Here is a 27,906-nt window from a genome sequence, read left to right on the forward strand (position 1 = left end):
ATGATAGACTAGATAAAGGAAATGTGGCACATATATACCATGGAATACTATGCAGCCATAAAAAATAATGAGTTCATGTCCTTTGCAGGGACATGGATGAAGCTGGAAACCATCATTCTCAGTAAACTAACACATGAAAAGAAAACCAAACACCGCATGTTCTCACTCATAAGTGGGAGTTGAACTATGAGAACTAATGGACACAGGGAGGGGAACATCACACACCAGGGCCTGTTGGGAGGTGGGGGACAAGGGGAGGCAGAGCATTAGGACAAATACCTAATGCATGCAGGGCTTAAAACCTAGATGACGGGTTGACAGGTGCAGCCAACCACCATGGCACATGTATACCTATGTAACAAACCTGTACGTTCCACACATGTACCCCAGAACTTAAAGTATAATACTATTAAAAAAGAATTAGATGTTCTCTTTCTGATTCCTTTGACAAAAATGTTTATATTTACTATAATTTATTTTTAAAATTCCTTTGAAAATGCCAACACAATAGATGATCACGAAAGACTTTCCAATGCTAACATTCTGTGAGTCTGTGTGATCATAGTTTCAAACTGGTGAACTCCTTTAGTACTTTATCATTAATTTACCAGCATGCCTAATTTTTTTATGTCTAAATTTTTAAACTTGCCTACACTGTTAAGTAATCCATACCATATAGAGATATGGCTTTAGATATGCACATGGCATTGGCTCTGAATAAACCCATGCCAAAAGAGAAAAATGACTTCAATTTCTCTATCACCCAGTCTAGTAACTTCAGATTCATCTTTGATTTTCTCCATTCATACATGTCCTATAGATTCTACCTTAAAATCTCTCTTTAAGCTGTTTACTAAATTATTTTAGCTTCCATCGTTCCTTCCTTGATATACAACTGGGTTTTCTCCCTTTGTTTCTTCCTATTCCTGATGTCCAACTTGCTTAAAAAATAACTCACTGCCTGTAATCCCAGCACTTTGGGAGGCCGAGGCAGGCAGATCACGAGGTCAGGAGATCGAGACCATCCTGGCTAACATGGTGAAACCCCATCTCTACTAAAAACACAAAAAATTAGCCGGGCGTGGTGGTGGGTGCCTGTAGTCCCAGCTACTTGGGAGGCTGAGGCAGGAGAACTCCGGAGGTGGAGCTTGCAGTGAGCCAAGACTGCACCACTGCACTCCAGCCTGGGCGACAGAGCAAGACTCCATCTCAAAAAAACAAAAAAACAAAAACAAAAAAACCTCACTGCAAAGGAGTTTTCTCTAGTCACTGTTACTTTAAAAACATGTGATATTCCCTCTTATCTACAGGATTAAGTAAAACTCGCTGCAAGACACATTAAAACTTTCAGTTCTGGGTTCTACCTTCTTTTCCTCTCATATTCACCTGTGACCCAGCCTCAGAAGACCCTATTCTTTCTCCAAAAGACAACCCTATGCCTTTCCACAAGATATAACTTCTGTCTTCAATGTCCTTCTACACCATAGGTACCTGGAAACCCACTACTGATTCTTCAGACTCATCTTGGGCTTCCTTCACCTGTGCTCAAACTCTACTGTTTGTTCCTAACCTCTGCTGTCACACTTAATACACTGTAATCATGGCTACCTCTAAATTACAAACTTCTAAAGGACAGTGTCCATGCTTCATCTTTCTTTGATTATCCAAAATTTTGTACAATGCCTGGCACATTCCAGGGGATTAAGCAATGACTGTAACTATCATAGGATTTTAGTATGTGGGAGAAACTAATGGGAAACATACATGAGACTGACAGAAAGAAAATACTTACATTCTTTTTACATAATATGAAACACTTCACTACATATTTAAACTATAGCTATTCATTAATACCCCAAACTGACCTATGACAAATGCTTTTAAAAAATTTTTTAAATAGTATCTACACTTCTAAACTGATTCAGTATTTTTATAATCTATAGACCAAGGCTGATCTGACATTTAAGACTTTCATTATTTGGAAATAATCATTACTGCTTTAACATGTCACTGTGGCACATACCTTTATTTTTTTAAGACAGGGTCTTGCTCTGTCACCCAGGCTAGAATGCAGTGGTATAATCATAGCTCACTGTAGCTTCAACCTCCTGGGCTCAAGTAATCTTCCCACCTCAGCCTCCCAAGCAGCTGGGGCTGCAGGCATGCACCACCATGCCTGGCTAATTTTTAAATTTTTTTGTAGAGATGGGGTTTTACCATGTTGCCCAGGGTGGTCTCAAACTCCTTGGCTCAAATGATCTGTTCGCCTCGGCCTCCCAAAATGCTGGGATTACAAGCATGAGCCACTGTGCTTGGTCTAGCTCAGCTATAAAATATTTTAAAAGAATGTTACCTGCAGATCTAAAGTAATTTTGTTAGTTTGAAAACATAATCTATTGAGCTGGGCAAAGTGGCTCATGCCTGTAATCCCAGCACTTTGGGAGGCTGAAGTGGGTAGATGACCTGAGGTCAGGAGTTCGAGACCAGCCTGGCCAATACAGTGAAACCCCCATCTCTACTAAAAACACAAAAAATCAGCTGGGCGTGGTGGTGGCCGCCTGTAACTCCCGCTACTAGGGAGACTGAGGCAGGAGAATCACTTGAACCCGGGAGGCAGAAGTTGTAGCAGTGAGCTGAGATGGCGCCATTGCACACCAGCCTGGGAAGCAAGATTAAAACTCCGTCTCAAAAAAAACAAAAAGAAAGAAAGAAAGAAAGAAAATACCATCTACTATAAATTCCTTACTTTGTTCATAAAGTTATTATACAGGTTTATATAACAATATGCTGGTCCCAAAAGCATGTTTTAAATCCTAGAGGGAAAAAAGTTTTTTTCTTTCCCTTTAACTAAATATGTTCAAGAGTGGGATTACGAAAAATATGTTATCTATCCCCATCAGTAAATACTGTAGTCATATGCCCCACCCTCCCTCATATACCAAAGAAAAATCTTCTTTATCCACTTCATGTCTCTAATAATATCTTTAAAGCCAGGTGTAATTTTGACGTCTTTTATTGTAAATCCAGGGACAAAAAATGCAATTTATTTTAAAAGGGTCACATAGGCCGGGCGCGGTGGCTCAAGCCTGTAATCCCAGCACTTTGGGAGGCCGAGACGGGCGGATCACGAGGTCAGGAGATCGAGACCATCCTGGCTAACATGGTGAAACCCCGTCTCTACTAAAAAATACAAAAAACTAGCTGGGCGATGTGGCGGGCACCTGTAGTCCCAGCTACTCGGGAGGCTGAGGCAGGAGAATGGCGTGAACCCAGGAGGCGGAGCTTGCAGTGAGCTGAGATCCAGCCACTGCACTCCAGCCTGGGCCACAGAGCCAGACTCCGTCTCAAAAAAAAAAAAAAAAAGGGTCACATAAGAAAATGTCTAGGACATGATACTAAGCTTTAAAAGCTGAATACAAAGGCATATACAGTATGATCACAAATTAATACAAAGAAATTTATACATATTTGTAGAAAATACAGCAAAATGTTAACAACAGCTCTCTCTAGAATCTAGGCTTTTTACATCTTTTTCATACTTTTCTTCATTTTACAAATTTATCATGAATCCATGTTACTGTTATAATCAGAAAATGTCATTTGCTGTTTTTTAAGTATCACATTGCTACTAATATAAAATACAAAAATACCAATATAAAAGTATTCTGATGTGACTAAATTTTTATGTAAGAACTACCAATAATAGAATCAGTGCTGGTTTCCTTTAATATTTTTAGTGAGCAACTTAAACACAACCTCAAAAGACAGGCTTATGTAAGAGGAAGGCAAATAAACAAACCAATATAATATTTACTTCTTCCTGCCCTTTCTCTCCCAGAGAGCAAACACATTCATTCAAATTTCCCAGTCTCACTCCCTTATTTCTTAGCTGCAGTAAAAATCTACATAGTAATACAAAACTACAGGACTTAAAGGAAAGGTTCCTGAGGAAATACCTAACATTAGTGAGAAACTTCAAGCTGGATAGATGTCCATATTAAAATTCATTATAATTAATGTCTCTCTATGTCTATTTCTAAATATGAAAAAAGGTCTATAAAAATTCCAGGCCAGGCACAGTGGCTCACTCCTGTAAACCCAGCACTTTGGGAGGCTGAGGCGAGAAGATCATCTGAGGTCAGAAGTTTGAGACCAGACTGGCCAACATGGAAAAACCCCGTCTCTACTATAAATACAAAATTAGCTAGGCGTGGTGGTGGATGCCTGTAATCCCAGCTACTTGGGAGGCTGAGGCAGGAGAATTGCTTGAACTTGGGAGGCAGAGGTTGCGGTGAGTCAAGATCGTGCCATTGCACTCCAGCCTGGGCAATGACAGCGAAACTCTGCCTCAAAAAAAAAAAAATTCCAACACTAAACTACATACAAAAAGGTCTTCCTTTCCAGTATACAGAATTAAAATTATTAAACTGCACAAAATCAAAATGAACTCATGCAAATATACATGCTAATAACAAACAAGTTTCACTGGAAAATTATTTGTAAGGCTACCACCATTGCAACGCAATTTCAATATCAATACCAGCATCTAGATATACTTAGCTACTTTATTTTGGTACAGATTGCTTATCCTGAGACTAAATTAAGGCAACAGATGTACCTCTCTCCCTCTCTCTTCCTGCTCCCTCCTCCCCCGCCATGCCCTTAACTAGAGCAGTGGAAGGTGCTCCTAACAAACAGTGTCTTCTGCTGAACTTGGGTAATTTTCTCTTTCCCAAATGTGGCCCTTAGGAACATCCTTTCCTGGGTGTGTGCACAGGCTCAGCACTATCGAATGCCATTCCCTCCAGTGAATGACAGAAGACATTTGCAAATGCTTTCCTAGTTCTGCTCTATTCCTCTGATCATGGTCTACTTGCCTACTAGTGCCATCAACAGCAAAAGAAAGGAAGATAGCAGCAGTTGGAGCATGGCAAGGATGAAGTGAACAAGACTAGAGCAATATAGTGCCAAGGTTTATTTTAGAAAAATACCAAAGCAAGCCATCTCTGAGGTTACTCATCCAGAAATTAAAGGATATTTGAGCTGGCAATCTTGGCTTTACTTAAAAAGAAATTTCAAGGAAAATGTCCTGTTTTCTAGAAATCACTGAAGTTACTGAAAATGGCAAATTATCTGCTATCCCTCTATCCCCCATGAAGTGCTATGGGGTAGTGGAAATAAAATTTAAGCAAGTACCTAAGAATTTTAGACATATGAAAAAATAAAACTTTCATTTTAGCAACTCAAGTCAGATGTACAACTGATGAAGTTACTTTAAAAGTTATTTGAAAAGTTAAACCTTTTAACTATTTTATATGAAACAGACACAAACATATATTAATGGTTCATATCAACATCAGTAATATATTTTATATATTATACAAAATTATGTATTTATTTTTTTAAAAGAAAACTTCTATAAACTAACCTACAACTAGAAATAATCAGACATACTATTTTATCTGATGGAAGTTTTAGGACTATTCTTTTTTTTTTTTTTTTTTTTTTTGAGACGGAGTCTCGCTCTGTCACCCAGGCTGGAGTGCAGTGGCCGGATCTCAGCTCACTGCAAGCTCCGCCTCCCGGGTTTACGTCATTCTCCGGCCTCAGCCTCCCAAGTAGCTGGGACTACAGGTGCCCGCCACCTCGCCCGGCTCGTTTTTTGTATTTTTTAGTAGAGACGGGGTTTCACCGTGTTAGCCAGGATGGTCTCGATCTCCTGACCTCATGATCCGCCCGTCTTGGCCTCCCAAAGTGCTGGGATTACAGGCTTGAGCCATCGCGCCCAGCCAGGACTATTCTTAATATTAAAAATGTATCAACTGTAGAACAAGATGTTTAAGTCAACGAACAGAAAGGAAGCCTAATAAAGTAGGATGGTTGTTAGAAAACCCCATTAACAGACACCTTTATTTCTCAATCGTATGCTTCCCAGTATGTTCTAAAGAGCATTATGGCCAGAAAAAGAATGCTGAGATCATGTATCTAATTTTATTTCTATCTAAGATAAGTTATCCCTCTTCATCTAAGAAAAAAACTAAGTGAATTAAAATTAAAAAAAATGGACAAGTACTCTGACTTACTGAATCTTTACTTATAATGAAATATAAATAATAGGGAGCTTCTTTTACATGAGGGTAGTATAAACAATATGAAGAAGTCTGACTTTTCATGATAACTACTGTGCTCTCAATCTTTTCTACCTATGGGTTCTAGTTGTATTGTCTTGTTTTAAATTGTATGCATAAAATCAAAGTTTATTCACTTCTATCATGAACAGCTTCCTCGAATTTACCTCCATCTAACAATATATTGCCAAATATAATGAAAAATATGATCCAAGGCACAATTTCTAAGCTCAAGGAGCTCACAATATATAGGAAGGAAGATATTGGAATCTATACACATCACACCAAGCTAACACTACCAGGTAACATATGGTTCATGCCATATATAAGTGGATACATATTCCTCTGGGAGTTCCAACACAGGAAAGACTGGTGTGGACCAAGAGACAGAGAAGGGAAAGTTTAAAACAAGTGGTGGGAGATGAGCTAGGCTTTAAGGCATGGGTGGAATTCATATAAGCAGGGAAGTAGAGAACATTCCGGACTACAACAACAAAAGGTATAAAAGTGGGAATAAGAAGGAGAATATATAAGGCACAGAGTACAGAGTCAGACAGTCAAAAAAAGAGGAGGGTTTGTATTTCATTTTTTTCCTCTGTCTCCAATAATCCCTGAGATATGACATCCTCCCATCATTAACAATGGCAGTGGACAACAGTAAAGATTCCCACATCTGACAGTCATCATACTAAATTGGTTTAGGAGGAAAAGCAAGAGCGAATGGAGTGAGCACTTCTGATATGACTTTAAGATTTTAGATATTAGGTGATACAGGTGGCAGTAGTGAGAAAGAAAAATAAGTAAGTTCAAACCAGAAGCCAAGTTTTTTCAATAAGATTCATTTTAGACATACTAATTTTCAAATGATAAATATCAAAATGGTTAACTGGAGATGTGGGACTGGCACTCAGGAGAGTTGAGAGCTTGATAAACATTTGGGTGTTATCAGTATACAGATGACAGGGGTTATGGAGAAGGAAAGCAAGGATACACATAAACACATACACAGTCAGTCTGTCTGTCCATCTGTCCCTGGCAAAGTCAATGGAAGCAAAGGTTCAGAGAGGTAGGAGGATATCTAGAAGAATACAACCCAAGAAAGCAGTAACTAATACAAGGACCAACAGATTTGGCCTTAACATTATTCTTGGCCCTGGGGAGAAAAAATGCAGTGTGGTATGGGCAAGCAGCAGACTGTACAGGGTCGCTACAAAGACAGGAAGGTGGGAAAAATGGTCACACAAAGCAAAAAAAGTAGAGAAAAATAAGTTGGTAGTTAAGGTGGCAGCAATAGCCATGAAAGGGGCATTTTCAAATTGAAGAATCCTATGTCCAAGAGGCCTATGTGAAGATGGATATCAAAGAAAGAGCTTAAAGATGAAGAGAAGGTAATAAAGAGATGATTGTAGGATGCAGAATAATACAGCTAGTAAGAACATTTACTGAACACCTACCAGGTGCCTATCACTCTGTGAGGCACTTTACTGCACTATCTCATTTTATTCTTACATCATCTCTTAAGTGTTTGTTATTTTTATTATCCCATGTAACAGATGAGGAAACCAAAGTGTAGAATGGTTTAATTACTTAAGATCACAAACCTAGGAAGTGGCAGAGCTAGGAACTGAATTCAAGTTTGTTTGACATCAAATTGTTGCTATAAAGTTCTATTCAAAACTGAAGAAATCAGGCATATGAGAGTGAATCTCTAAAATATTTGTTGACTAGCCAGAAGAAAACAATTTTTAATAAGATCATATATAGGCAATTCTTTAAGGTAGGAAGAATGTGAGTCTACCTTCTCCCCTTACGAAAAACAAAACAAAAAATACACACCCAAATCTTAGACATTTGGGATAAAATGGCTTTTCACAATGTTTCCCCCTTGGATCACTTTGGGCCTAATTTGTCCACAGAACTTGGTAAACTGGTAGTATATCTCAAAAAAGCTAACAGTGATCATCTCATGAAATAAAATGTGAAGTCATCTTCAAGAAAAAAAATCCTGAACTGAAAGTTTTCAAGGCAGTAATTAACAGAAATACAGACAGGAAACAAAAATTCAGAAATTAATTACACAGCAGACTTTCTACTCTAACTGAATTAGAAAGACTACATAAACACAAAACAAAAAAAAATTAAAGCTTTTGGCTTCAAAAGTTTGATTTCTGTGTTTGAGATATGAGCTCATATTATCGCTGTGACTTTATTAATATGGAGGAAAGCAAGAACACTCAAAAACCCAAGTGTGGCAGGTACTGATAAGTCAAAATTCCCTTACTTCTCCTTCCTGATGTCTTCATTTTGACATTTCTCATTAGCACCGCCATTAGAAAGTAGGGTCAGAAAGAAGCAGTGAAATACACTCTCTTTGATTCTGCCATTTATTAATAGCTCCAGTGAGTTGCCTTTTGCCAGGGAAATTAGAAAGTAAGTTTTGAGAGCTGGAGTTATTTACAGACTTTAATTATCCATATTGTTTCCAGTCTACACCTCAGTACCAATGGGTAAATCAGTTACTTCAAAAAAGGTAATGAATCTACTTGTTACCACCTACGATAAGTTTTGCTTCAGAAAATTGAAAATGATCACTACTATGAAGAGTTTTAATTACTTGTAGATGTCAATTATCCACATCATTCTTAGTCTAGTGCCTCATTACCATGCATACCATAGATACCTGTAGTGGGATGGAATAAACAATGAATCTACTAACCCCAATCTTTAATTAATCCACTATATTTTTCAGAGAATTTGTTTTCTTTTTTTTTTTTTTTAGCACCTAATTTAGTTTATTTTCATCTGCTTTTCTTTTTGGTATTTCTGTATTTTTTTTTAATTGAACTTTTTTTTTTTTTATTATACTTTAAGTTCTAGGGTACATGTGCATAATGTGCAGGTTTGTTACATATGTATACTTGTGCAATGTTGGTGTGCTGCACCCATCAACTCGTCAGCACCCATCAATTCATCATTTATATCAGGTATAACTCCCCAATGCAATCCCTCCCCCCTCCCCCCTCCCCATGATAAGCCCAGTGTGTGATGTTCCCCTTCCCGAGTCCAAGTGATCTCATTGTTCAGTTCCCACCTATGAGTGAGAACATGCGGTGTTTGGTTTTCTCTTCTTGTGATAGTTTGCTAAGAATGATGGTTTCCAGCTGCATCCATGTCCCTACAAAGGACGCAAACTCATCCTTTTTTATGGCTGCATAGTATTCCATGGTGTATATGTGCCACATTTTCTTAATCCAGTCTGTCACAGATGGACATTTGGGTTGATTCCAAGTCTTTGCTATTGTGAATAGTGAGAATTTGTTTTCAATGATTACTAGTTGGTCTTTACTTCCCGTGGCCCAAGATGTCTTACTTACACTTAGAGCACTCTATGTGGAAAAATTCAACCATTTCATCTTCTTATGCCAATCACACATTCTGGATTTTGCAAAGCTTAAGGTTAGACATACACCTTACCACTGCCACTAAGTAAGAAGGGCAAGCAAATCACGGAGAAATTCTGATGGATAACAAAACTTCTACAATTACAAGAAACCAAATATTCAAGGATAGCCTATTTAAACTGAAGGAAACAATGTAAATTTCAGCAGTCTTCTAAACTGGATATTTAAATTCACATCCTCAAAAAACGCAGTAGGGAAAAACCAACAGGTAGACATACTCAACAAAATGCTGTCTATCACAAGAACCTGTGTACTTTACAGCAGTAACTGGCTAAATTTAGAAGCTGTCCAAGATTGTATCAGTAGCTACATCTATTTCTTCGAATTATGAAAACTTGCATAGATTATTTTATCTTCCATTTTAAACTATTTTTAGTAATAACTGCTTAAAATGTGTGGCTCTTTTGCATTTCCTAAGAAGCTCAAAAACTGCACAAAGTAATGTAATTCAGATAACTTACCCTCTTACGCCCACCTAACCTCACTACCAGAAAGATAATTATATTGAAGACGAACTCTTAACTTGCACTGCCTTTAGGAAAATTCAAGTAAATATAATAAATGTAGTCACCTAATCAGAGAATCAACTTCCGACAACAAGTCCCTCTGGTTTCTTCCTCAACTCTTCAGTAAATCATTCTCCCCGCCCTAGCACAGTCCACCAGACAGACAATCTCTAATGAATGTCCTACATCAAAACAAAACAATGGACCTAACAATTTAGAGTTTTTCCCTACTTAAAACTATTAGGAAAAGCAGGAAAATCCAATATACAAGCAACACATTAAGAAATGCTCACCCAAGAGTTCTTACTAGCAACTGCTACCAGTACTTCTATGTCCAATCTCCTCTATGTGCCAGTGCAGCATTCAGGAAACAGTACCCCAATAACATGGCCACATGCATTGCTTACTGCTCTAAGTGAGGCACTGCCCAGTTTTTTCTATTTCTAAGGTTAGAAACACTGCTACCTCCTTATTTTTATCATTTCCCAAACAAAAACGGAGGTTTTATCATCCTTTCTCTTTGTAAAATGAAACTATTTAACACAACACCTAATGAAAATGAATTAAAGCTCTTTATGCCAAAGTTTAAGATATGCTGGTTACTAAGCTACTCAGAAAATACTACTTTAAATTGTTCTATATCATCTCCCACCCTACCAGTATTATGAGAAACAGTTCTTTAACATACTAGGTCTCCTAGCTAACAAAAATTTCACATGCATGAAAAAGCATTTTGGTTTTTGATGAGGAGGAGGAGGAGGAGGAGGAGGAGATGAAGGTCTCACTCTAATTTTACTGGTGCAAAAATATTAACATTGTAAGTCATGCAAACTTACACCTTTAATGATATAATATGCAGGTAAGTACCATTTAAAAAATACTTTCAAAACCAGAAATCTATGCTGAAAAATACTGCTTTCTCACTGCAGTATAATCTTTGCAGGCCAGAATTCCAAGCCAGAACAATCATCTTGGAAAAGATAAACATTAATATAATATAAACACGTTAAGCATTCCTTTGACCTAATACTACATCCAGCAAATAGTAAATAACCATATACATTTAAAATGAATAGTCCTAAATCAGAAGTGGAACACTAAATTTTATGGTCACTTACTTGAACCTCGCTTGTCCTTTGTTTAATAGTATCTTCTTTCTCCTTAAGGTCCTGTTCCACATTATTCTTTTCCCTAGAAGACCAGCAAACAATGCAAGAATATTTTAGAACATCAGCTACAGCTGGTATGGTTATCCATCCTCCTAATCCTGAATCGTTTTTTAAATACATAGTGAAACATTCAATTTTTAAATGAAGGGCAGATTTTTCTACCCTCTTTTAATTATTCATGGAATAAAAATCAATATAAGCTCCGTTTGTAAAAAAAAATTGCTTTCTCACTAAAATGTGGTGAAAAGAGGATAGATTAAAAAAAGAAGAGGAGAAAAATAATCAATGAAACACTCAGGTTTCACTGATGTCACTGTTGCTATGGAAATAGTGTCCAATGAAAATTGCTGGTAAAGAAAAGGAGGGGTTGCATCAGCTCTGTAAGGTTAACCCTTAGGTACCACTGTCAAATTAAATGAAAATGGTTAATAGAAACAGTCAACAATATTAAGGAAAAAGGCATTTACTGAAGTGTTAATTTCCCCTTAAATCACTGGTGTGCATCAATTTTAGAATGAAACAACAGAGAAAATGGGAAAGATTGTTAATATACAGGCAATTTGCTCTATCAAAAATTGCATCTCAAAAAAAGCTATTTTAGGACCATATATCAAATCAAATTGATCAAATATACACACAGTATATATAAAGTAAAAAAAGAACCACAGCAGCATTTATCTCTTCTACTCTTCAAATTAAACATGCTGGGCTCCACTTTTACTTCAAAGCATGGTTACCTAAATTCTTACATGCTTTAATCAGGCCTGGGTTGCTATGAACGAATCCCAAGCAACCTTAGATTCAGAACTGCAAAATAAAGCTGCTTCTTTTGATTTAACAATTTAACTGCCCATTTGTAGTTGTACTGAAATCATGCGTGCACACGCACACACAAACACACGCACCTTCCTTCGCTTTCTTTTCTGCAAAATGAGAGAAAAAGCCCAAAGAATTCTGCAGCAGTACATTTCTGGGGTTGTGGGGAAAGGTAAAAGGCGGCAACATGGAGAAGGGAAGACAGCATTTAATAAGTCCTTCAGGTTAGTATAGCCAAGTTTCTCCTTCGAGCTTCAAGACTACATTTCAGTTTCCATCTCAGACATAACCCAAAATGTAAGCTCAGGCTCCATTTAGTTCCAGCATAAAGGAAAGTGAGAAAATTATACCAAAGCAGATACTTAAGGGACAACTGCATCCTTCATTTATATTTCTCACCTTCTTGAGGTGAGATTTTAAATGTAGACAAAAATAAACTGTTTTGGATATGCAGGCACAATGTTCTTAAGATGTGTATGGAAGAAACTAGACAAATAAAGCTATTTGTACATTGTACTTTTAAACGTTTGAGATAGCCAAGGAGCTCAGTAACCGTTTGTCAGATGGGTCGCAATGTGGGTCGTGATGTCGTGGAGATTTTAAACAGTCCCTTACCATGCGAATCATTGTTGCAGTCCGATCCTTCCATACCTCAACCTATTTATTATGCAAAGGCCATCCCCCACCTCCAACCCTTATATAAATAAGGCAAATTCAAGAAATAGAAAAACAAAGGGGGAAAATTTTCTGAAAATACCCAACAAATTCTGCAAGCTCAATCTTGGAAATTTTCTTTCCTCCTTATGTGAGCAGATGAATGTTTTCAGTCTTGCTGCAGCATGTTAGAGGTAAGTTATATGAAAATCTAGCACCCTCCCCCCATCCCAAATCCTCAGACGCATTCCACAAAAGGTCAGTTTCAACTCAGCTCCGGGTTTCTGAAAGTAGATAATGACAAAAATAGAAAACATTACAGTGTCAGCGATCAGCAGTGCACACGCTTGTACTGAATTCTTTCTGCTCTGCTGCTAACTGCTGTCACTGACAGTGTCTGCTCAGATCAAGTGTGCATGGAGGAAAACAGGGCTACAAGAAGGCAGTGAGCTGACTCAAAGTAGACAAGGCAGAAGGATGGGAGAGCAAAGGAAGGAAGCTCACTTGGTGAAAATCCAAAACAGATTACAAAGGACTCAGCTCTGAAAAGCAAACACAGGTATGTTTAGGTAAAATGGAGGAAACTTGAGGAGTACAAACTTCGTAATTTGGGGTCTACTGGGGAGGAAGGGGAAGGGGAGGAAAGGATGGTGTTATTTCTAAACATATTCTGAAGACCATTCCCAACAATAAAAAAAAATGGAGATCTTTAGGCATTAATTCCTCTTAGTACGAAGATCAATTAAATTTAACTTTTGATTCATGTTTATCTAATAAAATTCTGGTCTTATAATATTCCTTTTATTAGCACAACCAAGTAGTATAACATATATTGCTAAATAGAAAACTTAAAAAGAATTAAATGTTCCATTCTATCACTTTCTATTTTAAAAATTATAACTGAAAACCTGTCCTGTAAATCAGACTGAAAATCAAGTAATTTTCTCAACCTAGTTTACAGTTTCAGAGATGCTCAAATGTTATTCTGTTGTCTTGCAATGACTCTTAACCTTTGTAACTATTCTTCTCATTTCAGGCAAATAAAAATATCTAAACAAATATTTAGGTGCACTTAGGATACTTGACCATATTTCTTACCTTCTCCCTACTTTGAACAACATGTATATTTTTCTACAATTGATGGACACATAATCAATACAAGCATTATTTTTAACACTAGTAATTTAAAAACAATTCTCTTTAAGGATCTGTGCCACAGTAAAAAGTAGTATTAACATGCAACTTCTCAAGGAGGCCACCAATATAGGTAGATAAGGCAGATATAAGACATTATTTCAAAAAGAAGTGTGTGAGGCCGGGTGTGGTGGCTCACACCTGTAATTCCAGCAGTTTGGGAGGCCGAGGTGGGTGGATCCCTTGAGGTCAGGAGATCGAGACCAGCCTGGCTAATGTGGTAAAACCCTGTCTCTACTAAAAATACAATAATTAGCTGGGTGTGGTCTCGCACACCTGCAGTCCCTGCTGAGGAGGCTGAGGCAGGAGGATCACTTGAACTCAGAAGGCAGAGGCTGCAGTGAGCAGATATCGGGCCACTGCATTCCAGCCTGGGCAACAGAGTTAGACTCTGTCGCAAAAACAAAAACAAACAAACAAACAAACAAAAAACAAAAAAACCCAGTGTGTGAGCATTTTGCCCGAACCACCACTCATCTTGGATGTCATGACAGGAAAAGCTATTACCTTCACCTTAGTAATTTCCAGAAAAGGGAAATGAAATGATCCTACTCATCCTCTATTTTAGACTATCTTTCTGGTTCTTTTCATTCTGAAGATGCTTGCACATCCTGAGGAATCCACAAGTACCAAAGCTACAAAGAACAAGCCAGGAATAAAGCTCCCTGGTATTCCAAAGGCTCACAGTTCTGATTCCATGGAGCGGTGAATTTGAACCATTAAGGAAAGCAAATCTCAAGCTAGGCTTTCAGAAGCCTAAGGTTGATAAACACATACATCTAATAAGAAATGGTCCAGTTATTCACAAGGACAGTTAGGCTGAGGGATCTTGAGTCTATGCAATCCACTTCCATTTTCCTAGACTCTATGTGCAAGGAGTAGGGCGTGAGCCAGATGCCTTAGTTTTTGATACAATTCCAATATTATCAAAGACAAGATAAAATCATCTTCAAAGTCCTTCCCAGATACACAGTTTTATGTCTTTTTTTCTAAACATCAGTGTCCACTGTTTTGTAACCAGAAAACATTAAAAACTAGAAACTATTAGAAACTAGAAAGTTGTGAAAACTCACAAAGCTGTATTTTTCAATCCTGAAACTTAATTATAAAAATTCTCTTGGAGTACATTTAGCCATAAAAATGGTATCACTAAGTAGCTTAACTGCCAATCTCTCTCACAAGCAAACAGAGAAAAAGCTAGCTCTTCTGAGAAATTGTTTTTCTCACTCTGATCAGGTCACTTAACCTTTCAGAGCCCTAGTCTCATTTTTCATACGTGGATGCTAATATCTCTATCATCTTAGGATTTGCAAGGCAAAATATGTAAGATGTCAAGTAATTAATATTGAGCCTAAATATTAACATTACTTAGAATTTTAAACAATAATGAAGTAGTTTTTTAATTTGTCAAAAGGAATTATGAGTTATAAAAAAGGTTAGAAAACATTGATCTAATATAGTTACAGAATAAATAATGTAAACACTAAAATTTCTACCCCCAAAATCTTATCTGAATATCATTCAAAATAACCTATCTGCTCTCTACTTTTAGAAACTCATTATATGGTTTTGAAACCATAAGATTTGGAGAAAAACAGGCTCCAAAATACTAAAATACAAGCTCTATCACAAGTCACTTTACATCACTGTAGTAACAGCTATTTGTCCTGGCCGACCCTCTCTCCTTCTAGGGTTCAGCAATCCTTTTAGGAGATTGCTCCTCTTTCTGCCTCTTCTAATGTCTTTCTACTCATATAGTTGAAACAGAAGATGCCATCTCTCTGGGCAATGACTGGCCAGAAATTGGCTCCTGGTCGACGCTTAGCCAGTTAAAGTATCCCACCACACAATCACAGAGATTAATTCAAGAATGAGCCTGTAACCGATGCCAAAGCAGTCAGAATCTTTATCTAGGATACCTTTATTTGGAACTGATAAAAAGCTAGCATTCTAGGTAGCAAGCCCTGGCTCCTGTCACCTCCTGTCATACTTAATTTTATGGGCTAATTTGGCTAGGCCACAGTGCCCAGATATTTGGACAAACACGACCCTAGATGTTACTGTGAAGGTATTTTTTAGGTGAGATGAACATTTAAATCAGTAGACTTGAGTAAAGCAGATTACCCTTAATAATGTAAGTAGACCACATCCAATCACTTGAAGGCATTATAAGAGAAAGATGAGGTCCCCCAAGGAAGAAGGAATTCTATCTCAGATTACCTTTAAACTTGAGATGCAACATCAACACTTCACTGGGTCTCCAGCCTGCCCAACTGTCCTATAGATGTCAGACTTGCCAGCTCCCACAACCTTAAAAATTTCTTAAAATAAATCTCTGTCTCCCACTCTCTCTACATATATATACACACACACACATATACACATATATATACACAGACACATATACATATATGCACACATCCTATTTGTTCTCTTTCTAACCCTTCTTCCCGCCCACCTATACCTTTACTCTTCCAATTATATGGGGTCATCAAATTCTTCTTTTTGCCTAAACCAGCTCCAGTTAGGTAGGTCATTTCATCTTTTTTAAGCCTCCGTTTTCTTCTTTTCAAAGAGGGATAATAAAACCTTTATCTCACAATTGCATATAGGATTACAAAATTTATGCCAGCATACCCGGTTTACATAGCAGATGCTAAATAAAAAGTTAAACACCAACAAACTCTTTATAAGCTCTAGTATGGGATTGCTATGAAGAGCGATAGAGAAAATACACAATAAAACCTAATATACCACTATGCAACTTATCTACTGACTCAGTAACACATATTGAATCCTATTACATACTCGTCACTATGCTATACTTAAGGGATACATAAAACCGGTAGGCACCTGCCATTAAGAAGCCCTTAATTCAGAGTATGTGAACACACACCTGGTGTGAGGGGTTGGGGATAAGAATATAAAGAGATAATTACAACGCACTGTACTAGGTGCTACAACAAGTAAGCATTGTGGGATAGGAAAGGTTCTATGAGAACACAAAGAATGGGAACTTGACTCTCCCTGAAGAAGGTCAGAAAAGGTCTCCTTGGTATCACTGAAGGTAGGATGATTAATTCCTAAGTGAGCTGTGCAGACAATAATGTCATGTTTATCAATATAAATTACTCCGGTCTGAGAATACTGCGTGAAGGAAGTGAGAGACTTCAGCTAAGCCTTGAAGGAAAGAGTAAATGTCAGGTAAGAAAATGGTATTTCAGCCAGAGATAAAGCTTATACAAGAAAGCACAGACGATGTTGGCAAAACAGCAGTAAGAAGCAGACTGAGAAGAAAACTCCTCAAATTTGATAAAAGATCTGCATCTACAAATCTAAAAACCTCAATGAACTCCAAGTAGCATAAACACAAAGAGACTCACACTGAGACACATTATAATCAAACTGTTGAAAGAATCTTGAAAATAGCAAGCAAGAAGAAAAGCAACTTGTCAATTTGTGACATATAATCAATCCTTAATAAGATTATCAATGGATTTCTCAGCAGAAACTTGAAGGTCAGAAGGCAACGAAATGATATATTTAAAGTGCTAGAAGAAAAAAACCTGTCAACTGAGAATTCTATACCTGACAAAACAGTGCTTCAAAAGAATGAGGGAGAAATCAAAATACTCCTAGACAGACAAAGGCTGAGGGAGTTCATTACTTCTAGATCTGCCCTACAAGAAATGCTAAAGGGAGTCCTTGAGGTTAAAATGAAAGGATGCTAGATAGTAATTGAAAGTCATAAGAAGATAAAAAGATCTCCAGTAAAGGTAAATACATAGGTAAATATAAAAACCACTATAACTGTAATTTTTGTTTACAACTCCGCTTTATACTTTCTATAGAATTTAAGAGACAAATGCATAAAAAAGAATTTATGAATTTGTTAGTAGATACACAATGTATAAAGATACAGTTTGTGACATCAATAACGTAATGGGGGAGGTTTTTTTTTTTTTTTTGAGATGGAGTCTCGCTCTATCGCCCAGGCTGGAGTGTAGTAGCGCAATCTCGGCTCACTGCAAGTTCCACCTCCCGAGTTCACACCATTCTCCTGCCTCAGCCTCCCAAGTAACTGGGACTACAGGCGTCCGCCACCACGCCCGGCTAATTTTTTGTTTGTATTTTTAGTAGACATGGGGTTTCACCGTGTTAGCCAGGATGGTCTCGATCTCCTGACCTCATGATCCACCCGCCTTGGCCTCCCAAAGTGCTGGGATTACAGGCATGAGCCACCGTGCCCAGTGGGGGAGTTTTGATACTGTTTGTGACATCAACAACATAACAGGGTGAGAATGGGCTAGGTGCGGTGGCTCACTCCTGTAATCCCAGCACTTCAGGAGGCTGAGGCGGATGGATCACCTGAGGTCAGGAGTTCGTGACCAGCCTGGCCAACATAGTGAAACCCCATCTCTACTAAAAATACAAAAATTAGTTAGGTGTGATGGCAGGTGCCTGTAGCCCCAGCTACTTGGGAGGCTGAGGCAGGAGAATCACTTGAACCCGGGAGGCAGAGGTTGCAGTGAGCCGAGATTGCACTGATTGCACTGCTGCACTCCAGCTTGGACAACAGAGCAAGACTCTATCTCCAAAAAAAAAAAAAAAAAGTGGGGGTAAGAGCAGAGGAGAGAATGGAGCTGTATAAAACCAGAGTTTTATTTGTGTCTTTAAAGACAGAGTCTCTCTGTTTCCCAGGCTGGAGTGTATTGGTGTGATCACAGCTCACTGTAGTCTCAAACTCCTGGCCTCAGGCAGTCCTCCTGCCTCAGCCTCTTGAGTAGCTAGGACTACAGGTATGCACCACCACAGCCAACTAATTTTATTTTCTGTAGAGACAAGGTCTCACTATATTGCCCTGACCTCAAGCTATCCTCCCATCTTGGCTTCCCAAATTCCTGGGATTACAGGCATGAGCCACCACGCCTGGCCAGGAGCACAGTTTTGTATGGGACTGAAGTTAGTTTATATCAATTCCAAATAGATTGTTCAGTTTGGGATGATAAAGTTCCAGAGATTCATAGCGGTGATAATTGCACAATTACTGTGAATGTATTTAATGACACTAAGTACATTTAAAAATGACAACAAAAGAGTGAAACTCCATCTCAAAAAAAAAAATTACTTTAAAACTTTAACCATTTTAAGTGTACAATTAATGACACTGAATGGTACACTTTAAGTGGTTAAAAATTTAAAGTAGTAAATTTTATCTTATATATATTTTATGATAAGAAAAAATTAATGAAAAAGAAAGTAGAGAGATGAGAAAATTCTAGACAGACTAACTTACCTAGAATGGAAGGTTCATGTGTGGTTAAATAAAGCTGAAATGGTAAATCAGAATAAGCTTATAAAGAACTTCTGTACTAGGTAAAGACAGGCTTTTACTGTTGTTGTTGTTGATTTTTTCTTTATTTTGAGATAAAGTCTCACTCTGAAGCCCAGGTTGGAGTGCAGTGGCGGGATCTCGGCTCACTGCAACCTCTGCCTCCCGGGTTCAAGTGATTCTCCTGCCTCAATCTTCCAAGTAGCTGGGATTACAGGCATCCGCCACCACGCCCGGCTAATTTTTGTATTTTTCGTAGAGATGGGGTTTCACCTTACTGGACAGGCTGGTCTTGAACTCCTGACCTCAGGTGATCCACCCGCCTCAGCCTCCCAAAATGCTGGAATTACAGGCGTGAGCCATCGTGCCCAGCCAAGACAGACTTTTAATATACAGGAAATGGTGAGTCCCTTAGAGGTTTCTGAGACATGCTTCTTTGAACACCGAATGGCATTATTTAGCAACGCAGCTCTTCTTTCCTGTCTGGCTTGTGCAGGAAGAGAGGAAGCAGAGGCACTTACTGCTCAGAAAGCTGATGACAATTGCTAGAAAGGCAATAAAACACCCTGACTCTGCTTATCTTAGGAACTGTCAGAAGCCTTGAGCAAGAACTACAGTAATAACTATAGAAAGCTGATGAGAAAGTCTTCGTTTTAAATTTAAACCATTTGAAAGTTACATGACCTTTCAGTCTAAGAATCACAGTTCATGGCCAAGTGCAGTGGCTCATGTTTTTAATCCCAGCACTTTGGGAGGCCGAGGTGGGCAGATCACTTGAGGTCAGAAGTTCGAGACAAGCCTGGCCAACACGGTGAAATCCCGTCTCTACTAAAAGTACAAAAATCAGCCGTGCATGGTGGTACACGCCTGTAATCCCAGCTACTCGAGAGGCTGAGGCAAGAGAATCACTTGAACCTGAGAGGTGGAGGTTGTAGTGAACCAAGATCGTGTCACTGCACTCCTGCCTGGGTGACAGAGCAAGACTTCATCTCAAAAAAAACAAAAAAAACAAGAATTTGTAGTTCATAAAAGCTTCGGTTAAAGTTCGAGGACAAAGACATTAATTCTTACCATAAATTTTAAATTACTCTAAAAGTTGCCTTTGTCAGGCACAGTGGTTCACAACTGTAATCCCAACACTTTGGGAAGCTGAAGTGGGAGGACCACTTGAGCCAAGAGTTTGAGACCATGCTGGGCAACACAGTGACACCCACGTCTCTGTAAAAAATTTTTTTAAAAATTAGCTGGGCGTGGTGACACATGCCTGTAGTCCCAGCTACTTAGGAGGCTAAGGTGGGAGGATTGCTTAAGTCTGGGAAGTCAAGGCTAAAGTGACCCATGATCACACCACTGCTCTCCAGCCCGGGCAACAGGGCCTGACCCTATCTCAAAAATGTATACATACATACATACATACACACACACACACACACACAAACACATGCATAAATAAAACTTGCCTTAATTATATAATCTTTATGAGATATTATTTCATTTTTTCAACAAATATTTATTAAATGCCTACTATATTCCAAACAAGATTGTAGTTGGGCCTCTATTTATAGTTTGCTGGGGAAAACTAATAGCCATTAATTATAAAAATTTAAGATAAATACTGTGAAAGTATGATGGTACTATGGGAATAACTAATGTTCTTAGTTCTGAGAGACTGGCTGTTTTTAATGGGTTTTATTTTTAAAAATAAGAGAATATATTTATGGGTATAAGTCATTGAAAAGAGAGCCTAACTAGAATCAGAAAAAAACACAAACTTTGGGGTGTGGCTTATATGACAAAGCACACCCCCTTAGTGGCAGGTCCCAAAATTAGATGGTTAATTTTTCAAAGGAGAAATAATATATATACATATCTCTGGAGACAGTCTCGCTCTGCCGCACAGGTGAGAATGCAGTGGGGCAATCTCAACTCACTATAACCTCTGCCTCCCGGGTTCAAGCAGTTCTCCTGTCTCAGCCTCTGGAGAAGCTGGGATTATAGGTGTGCACCAGCATGCCCAGCTAATTTTTGTATTTTTAGTAGAGACAGGGTTTCACCTTATTGGCCAGGCTGGTCTCAAAACTCCTGACCCTCAGGTGATCCTCCCGCCTCGGCCTCCCAAAGTGCTGGGATTACAGGCATGAGCTACTGCGCCTGGCCAGAAATATAAATTTATTTTGCAAATCCATAATAATTTATTCTACTTATCTAGCAGGACAAAATGAGATTAAAAGAAACCAACAGAAAAGATATATAAAACAAAACCTTAATTTTCTGAATTACAAAATAGGGATAATAAAGTTAATGGGCAGGATTAATTTATGTTACATCTAGAAACACTCCAGGGCAATGTCTGGCATGTAGTAAGTGCTAAATAAATTTCAGCTAATATTATTATTACCATTACATTGTTTACTAGTATAAAAATACATTTACTGGCTTTTTGAAAGCTGTACTAAAGCACCTGGAGTGATGGCAATCAGGCCTCCAGTATGTTGGTGGAGACCGTGACTCTTAAATCCTCCAGGAGCTGAAATTTCTTGGTAGATGTTTTTGCTTTCCAAAGACAGACTATAATACATCTCAATAATTATTGCTGTATTAAAAGAGGTAAATGCCCCTTAGTAAGCTACCAGAGCCACAAAACAGTACAAGCAAATGAAATGTATAATAATTCTAACTCAGAACAGAACAGGTCCAACAGAAGACACATAGATTATGTATATATGTATGTATGTATTTATTTATTTAATAGAGACTGGGTCTTGCTTTGTTGCCCAGGATGATCTCAACTCCTGGCCTCAGCAATTCTCTTGCCTTGGCCTCCCAAAGTGCTGGGATTACAGGCGTGAGCCACCATGCCTGGCCTATGTAATTTTTAGATGATCTAACAGGCACACATTAAAAAGTAAAAAGAAATGAGTAAAATTTATTTTAATGTAATATTTCAAAATGTAATAAAGGTGAAAAACATTAAGACATTTTACATTCTTCTTTTTCATTCTAAATCTTTGAAATCCAGTATATTTTATACTAACAACACATCTTAAATTGGACTAGCCATATTTCAAGTGCTCAATCATCACACAGGTAGTGGCTACTATATTGGACAGCACACGTTCAGACTTCAGCAAGGAGAATAAGGAGAGTCTCCCAAAACCGAGGTTTTAATGATAATCTATACACTTTGTGTGAAAATGTATTAGGCTGCCTCCTTACTATCAAAGAAATGCACACCACAACCTAGAGCTTCAGTTATTTAACCACTAATACCATTCTTAAGGCAAAGTCACAAGAGACCTTTTAGCATCAGTATCACAGATCTTTAGAGGGTCAAAAACACATCAAGCTGGACCATATAAGTAAAAGAGCTCCAGATTTGATAATATAAGCAATGAATGCTCCAGACATAATGGTTTCTAATGATATTTGAACTGAACTAAAACAAAAACGTAGAATTTTTAAAAATTCAAACCGTATGCTAGGATTTAGAAATTTTAAAAAATCAGTTCTTGAATATGATGGAAGTAGAGGTCTATATATTTAGGAACACAGAACCTGGCTACCTGGCTACATAGTTCCATTCACTCCTCAACTAGAGAAAGAAAGTTCATTCAGCTATTCCAACCAATATTTAGTGAACAGCTATTGAGTAAATCCTGTACTCTAAGTGCTGAACTCGGTGTTGGGATGATGACGATAGATACTAACATGTATGAAGAACTTATTATGTTCCAAGCATTGCGTTAAGCATTGTACATGGTTATTCATATTTCCATTTTATAGATAAAAAAACTGAGGTACAGATAGTTAAGTATATCCAGGTCATGTCAGACAATCTGGAAATCTGGTTAAAAAGCCCATGCTCTGAAATACTATACTGTATTGCCTCATTAGAAGTAAGAGTTGGCCTGTGTCATCACATAGTCGAGAGTCTACTGGGAGAGAAGGAAACTGTGTACTCTCTGAGCTGAGGCAGATAATCAGAGAAAGCTTCTTGGAAATGAAGACTTGTTCATTTCTTCATCTGAAAAACTGAAATAAAGTTATTTACCCTTCAGGGATGTTACAAGAGCTCAACAAGTGAACTTATATAAAGAAGGCATAGTACAATGCCTGATAACTATTATTCTAATTATCTATCCTGTTTACTGGCCCAAGACCAGGATAACCAACAGGCCTGACAGGATGTGGCTTTAACTTCCTGATGTTCTTGCTAAAAGGACAGAGACAGGAAGGAAATGGAAGCTAGTAGATGACAAAATATTAACTCCTGCCTCAGCATAATTTACCACCACATTATCCAAGTGACTGAAGCAATCTCTTAGTATGTTTCATCTTTTCCACTGCCAAGAATTTCTCTAACTGAGGCATTTTACTTTCATAGCAACAGCTCTCAAGAATGGGTCCACAGACAGTTTTTAAGTGTCTGGGAACTCCTGAAATAAATACAAAATAGTATCACAGATATACGTGTTATTTTTTTCTGTGGGCAGGGTATAACAGTCTTCATCAGATTTTCAAAGGAAATCCTTGACACAAAAACAGGTCTGCAATTACCATATGATTAAGCAATTCCACTTTTGCAAATATACTACAAAGAACTGACAGCAGGGTCTTGAAAAGGTATTTGTACATTCATGTTCATAGCAGCATTATTCATAATAGCTAAAATGTGGAAGCAACCCAAATGTCCATCAATAGATGAACAGGTAAACAAAATGTGGTATGTAAGTACAATGGAATTATTATTCAGCCTGAAAAAGGAAGGAAATTCTGACATATGCCACAACACAGATGAACCCTGAGGACGTTATGCGAAATAAGATAGTCATAAAAAGACAAATATCTCGTCGTTCTGCTTATATGAGATAGTTACAATATTCAAAATCAGAGAGACAGAAAATAGAATGGTGGCTGCTCTAGGGAAGGGCAAGGAAAATGGGAGGGAGTAGAGTATGGGGAGTTATTGTTTAATGGGTATGGGGTTTCAGTTTTATAAGATGAAAAGAGTCTTGGAAATAAATGGTGATGATGGTTGCACAACACTGTGAATATATTTCTTTTTCTTTTTTTGAAACGGAGTCTCGCTCTTGTCGCCCAGGCTGGAGTGCAGTGGTGTAATCTTGGCTCACCATAACCTCCACCTCCAGGGTTCAAGCGATTCTCCTGCCTCAGCCTCATGAGTAACTGGGATTCCAGGCGCCTGCCACCACGCCCAGCTAGTTTTTGTATTTTTAGTAGAGACAGGGTTTCGTCATGTTGGCCAGGCTGGTCTTGAACTCCTGATCTCAGATGATTCGCCCGTCTCGGCCTCCCAAAGTGCTGGGATTACAGGCATAAGCTACTTCGCCTGGCCATGTGAATATATTTCATACCACTGAATTGTTCATCTAAAAATGGTTAAGATGATAAATTACTATGTTATGTGTATTTTACCACAATTTTTTAAAGTGGGAAAAAAAAACACTAAGTCTGCAGAATATTTAAAAAAAAAATCAGCCCACTAACCTTAATGCTCCTGTGAGGATTTAAAAACCTTTTATATATAAAATCCTTTTCTTTCTCTCTTTTTTTTTTTTTTTTGAGACTGAGTCTCACTCTGTTGCCTAAACTGGAGCACAGTGGCATGACCTCAGCTCACTGCAACCTCTGCCTCCCAGGTTCAAGCGATTCTCATGTCTCAGCCTCCTGAGTAGCTGGGATTATAGGCATGCGCCACCATGCCCAGCTAATTTTTGTATTTTTAGTACAGATGGGGTTTCGCCATGTTGGCCAGGCTGGTCTCAAACTCCTGACCTCAGGTGATCCACACGCCGCAGCCTCCCAAAGTGCTGGGATTACAGGTGTGAGCCACTGTGTCCGGCCTAAAATCCTTTCCTATAGTCTTCAAAATAAGCAATTATTCAGAAGGTCTTTGCCTTAGTTCAACATTTAACACATGGCTTTTATTCTGTCATAAATTTTGCAGAAAGTAAGTCTTGGAAATATTCCAATATTTATAATATACTTTGAGTCATTCATTCAACCAACTAGGTTATACTAATTCCACGGGGTCAAGTAATGTGTGTGTTAATTTCCAGGCCTACCAAAATGAACAAGACATAGCTCTTGCCCTTAGGAATTAAAAATTTACCAAAAAAGCGATATAAATTACTATAAACAGTAGAAAATACTACAATAAAGGAATAAAGCCTCTGGAAGAAGAGAAAAGAATAACTAGCAATCTGAAGATTTCATGGAAGCCTTGACAGAACAGACAATATTTAAGATGCGTCTTGAACATGAAAAAAAACTTTATAAGGTAAAAGGTGTGCTTCAGGCAAAGGGGAACAGTAGGATCAGAGGCACAGAGGAATAAAAGTGGTGGTATGTTGAAGTAAGAGGTAATAAACCCATCTATCATACAACTGGAGAAAGGGGATAAAGCTGAAATAGTAGATTCAAGTACTGTACTGAGCACTCAGAGTACAAAGAGCAAACACACTGTATCTGTTCTCAAATAGCTTTACAGTACCATAAGGGAGCATACTGTGAGAGGTGGCTAAGACAGAAGAATGGTCAGGATGCCAAGTGAACACCATGAAGGATGAGCCTTTACGCCATGTTCAAAGAAGTGAACTGGATTCAGCTGGAGATGGGAAGTCACTGAGGGATCTGAGTTGTATTTTATGTATCAGTTGGAAGTAGGATGGTCCAAAGGAGGAAAAGACTCAAAGCAGGGAGCCAATGAGGAGGTCACAGCCATGATCCAGATAAAATATAAAGGCTAAAACTAAGAAAGAAACATAGAACAGAGAAGACAGATTTCAACAATATTGAAAAGATTATTTTCTCATCTATTATAAGCTAAACACTAGGGATACAAGCAGCCCCTGTGCTTAAGAAGCACATAATCTAGTTGGAGATTTAAAAAACACAGAATTATAACAAAGTATGATAAATGTTATAACAGTTGTAAATATAAAGACTACATAAAATAGGCTTTTAAATAAGACTTGAAGAGAGAATAGAGGTTGGGAGGTAAAGTCAAGGAAGGCTTCATCTCCCAGAGGAAATGATGTCCAAGGTGAGATTTGAAGAGTGAGAAGTTGATCAGACAAAAGGGAAGATAGGAACGAATTCAAGGGACACTGCAAAGGTAGAAGACTAAAGATGAGAAGAAGAAAAATCTCAGGTTTCTAGCTTGAGTGACTAGGTGAATGGTGATGTCACTGACAAGGGAGATAGAAAACAGAGGTGAGGGGACAATTAGACAAGTCCTATCTTACTAGATATTCAGATGAAAACACTAGTAGGCAATGAAAAATACAGGTCTTGAGCTCAAGTAAAAGATTAGGGTATTTGATGAGTGTTATATGACAACTACCTGTATTGCTTTTCCTTAAGTTAAAAATATCATACTAATTTAATCTAATTGGCATAATTAAATCATTTAATTAATAGCAAATGTTGAAGAAATCACAGAAAAATTTTTAAAATATACCAAAAGGTATCTTGCCTCAAGCTCCCAATGTCTTATATTTTCTACTAGAAACAATTTGGGCCGGGCGCGGTGGCTCAAGCCTGTAATCTCAGTACTTTGGGAGGCCGAGACGGGCGGATCACGAGGTCAGGAGATAAAGACCATCCTGGCTAACACGGTGAAACCCCGTCTCTACTAAAAAATACGAAAAACTAGCCGGGCGAGGTGGTGGACGCCTGTAGTCCGAGCTACTCGGGAGGCTGAGGCAGGAGAATGGCGTAAACCCAGGAGGCGGAGCTTGCAGTGAGCTGAGATCCGGCCACTGCACGCCAGCCCGGGCGACAGAGTGAGACTCCGTCTCAAAAAAAAAAAAAGAAACAATTTGGTGAACTAAAGATGAAAACAAAGACAATGAAATCTCATTTTCTGACCAATAACAAAGAACATTCTTTACCCAACTAACTCAAGTTTATATACTGCTTTCAATATTTCCACTGGTTTGCAATGCTTAAAACAAAATATGATTCTAAAAAACATATTCCTTTTTTCATTATGCATTTATCTATTTCCCGAATTTTACAATGAATATGTATTATAACTATCATCAAGACAAAAGTATTGTAAAGCACTATATTCATTATACAGTAATTACAATTTCACATCATACATGCTGTTTACTTAGAGGTTTGATCCCTGGACTAAAAAAAAAAAAAATTTTTTTTTTTTTTTTGAGACGAGTCTTACTCTGTTGCCCAGACTGGAGTGCAACGGCTCACTGCAACCTCTGCTTCTCAGGCTCAAGTGATTCTCCTGTCTCAGCCTCCTGAGTAGCTGGAATTACAGATGTGCGCCATCACGCTTGTCTAATTTTTGTATTTTTAGTAGAGAACGGGCTTTGACCATCTTGGGCAGGCTGGTCTCGAACTCTCAAGTGACACACCTGCCTCAGCCCCGCAAACTGCTGGGATTACATACATGAGCTACCACGCCCAGCCCCTGGACTAAAACTAAGTATCTTCATCTCAAAACCAAAGAACTGGCTAACATTTTATCAGGTAACAATTTAGTAAAAGCCACAAACAAAATCTGTTTAAATTATTTTTTCTTGTTTTGTAGTCACACTCATCACATCCTTATTATACATTAATAAAAAAATTAGGCCGGGCGTGGTGGCTCAAGCCTAT

General features: G+C 38.2%; 1 protein-coding gene across 3 annotated transcripts in view; it reads right to left on the bottom strand.

The window, feature by feature from the left end:
• EPS15 (epidermal growth factor receptor pathway substrate 15) overlaps window positions 1–27,906 on the bottom strand; it is a 91,936-nt gene that overhangs the window by 53,172 nt on the left and 10,858 nt on the right. The window contains exons 1-2 of one of the 3 annotated variants that reach the window (XM_011926259.1): window positions 12,634–13,162; window positions 11,214–11,286 (exon numbers count right to left, since the gene is read on the bottom strand). In XM_011926259.1, coding sequence (XP_011781649.1) covers window positions 11,214–11,286; window positions 12,634–12,707 — 147 coding nt within the window. In that variant the 5' untranslated portion in view covers window positions 12,708–13,162. Of the gene's footprint in view, window positions 1–11,213; window positions 11,586–12,633; window positions 13,163–27,906 lie in introns of those variants that run through there. The other 2 variants (XM_011926257.1, XM_011926258.1) reach the window with 2 other exon arrangements.

The sequence above is a fragment of the Colobus angolensis genome, unplaced genomic scaffold, assembly GCF_000951035.1.
Source record: "Colobus angolensis palliatus isolate OR3802 unplaced genomic scaffold, Cang.pa_1.0 Scaffold68, whole genome shotgun sequence".
NCBI lineage: Eukaryota > Metazoa > Chordata > Mammalia > Primates > Cercopithecidae > Colobus > Colobus angolensis.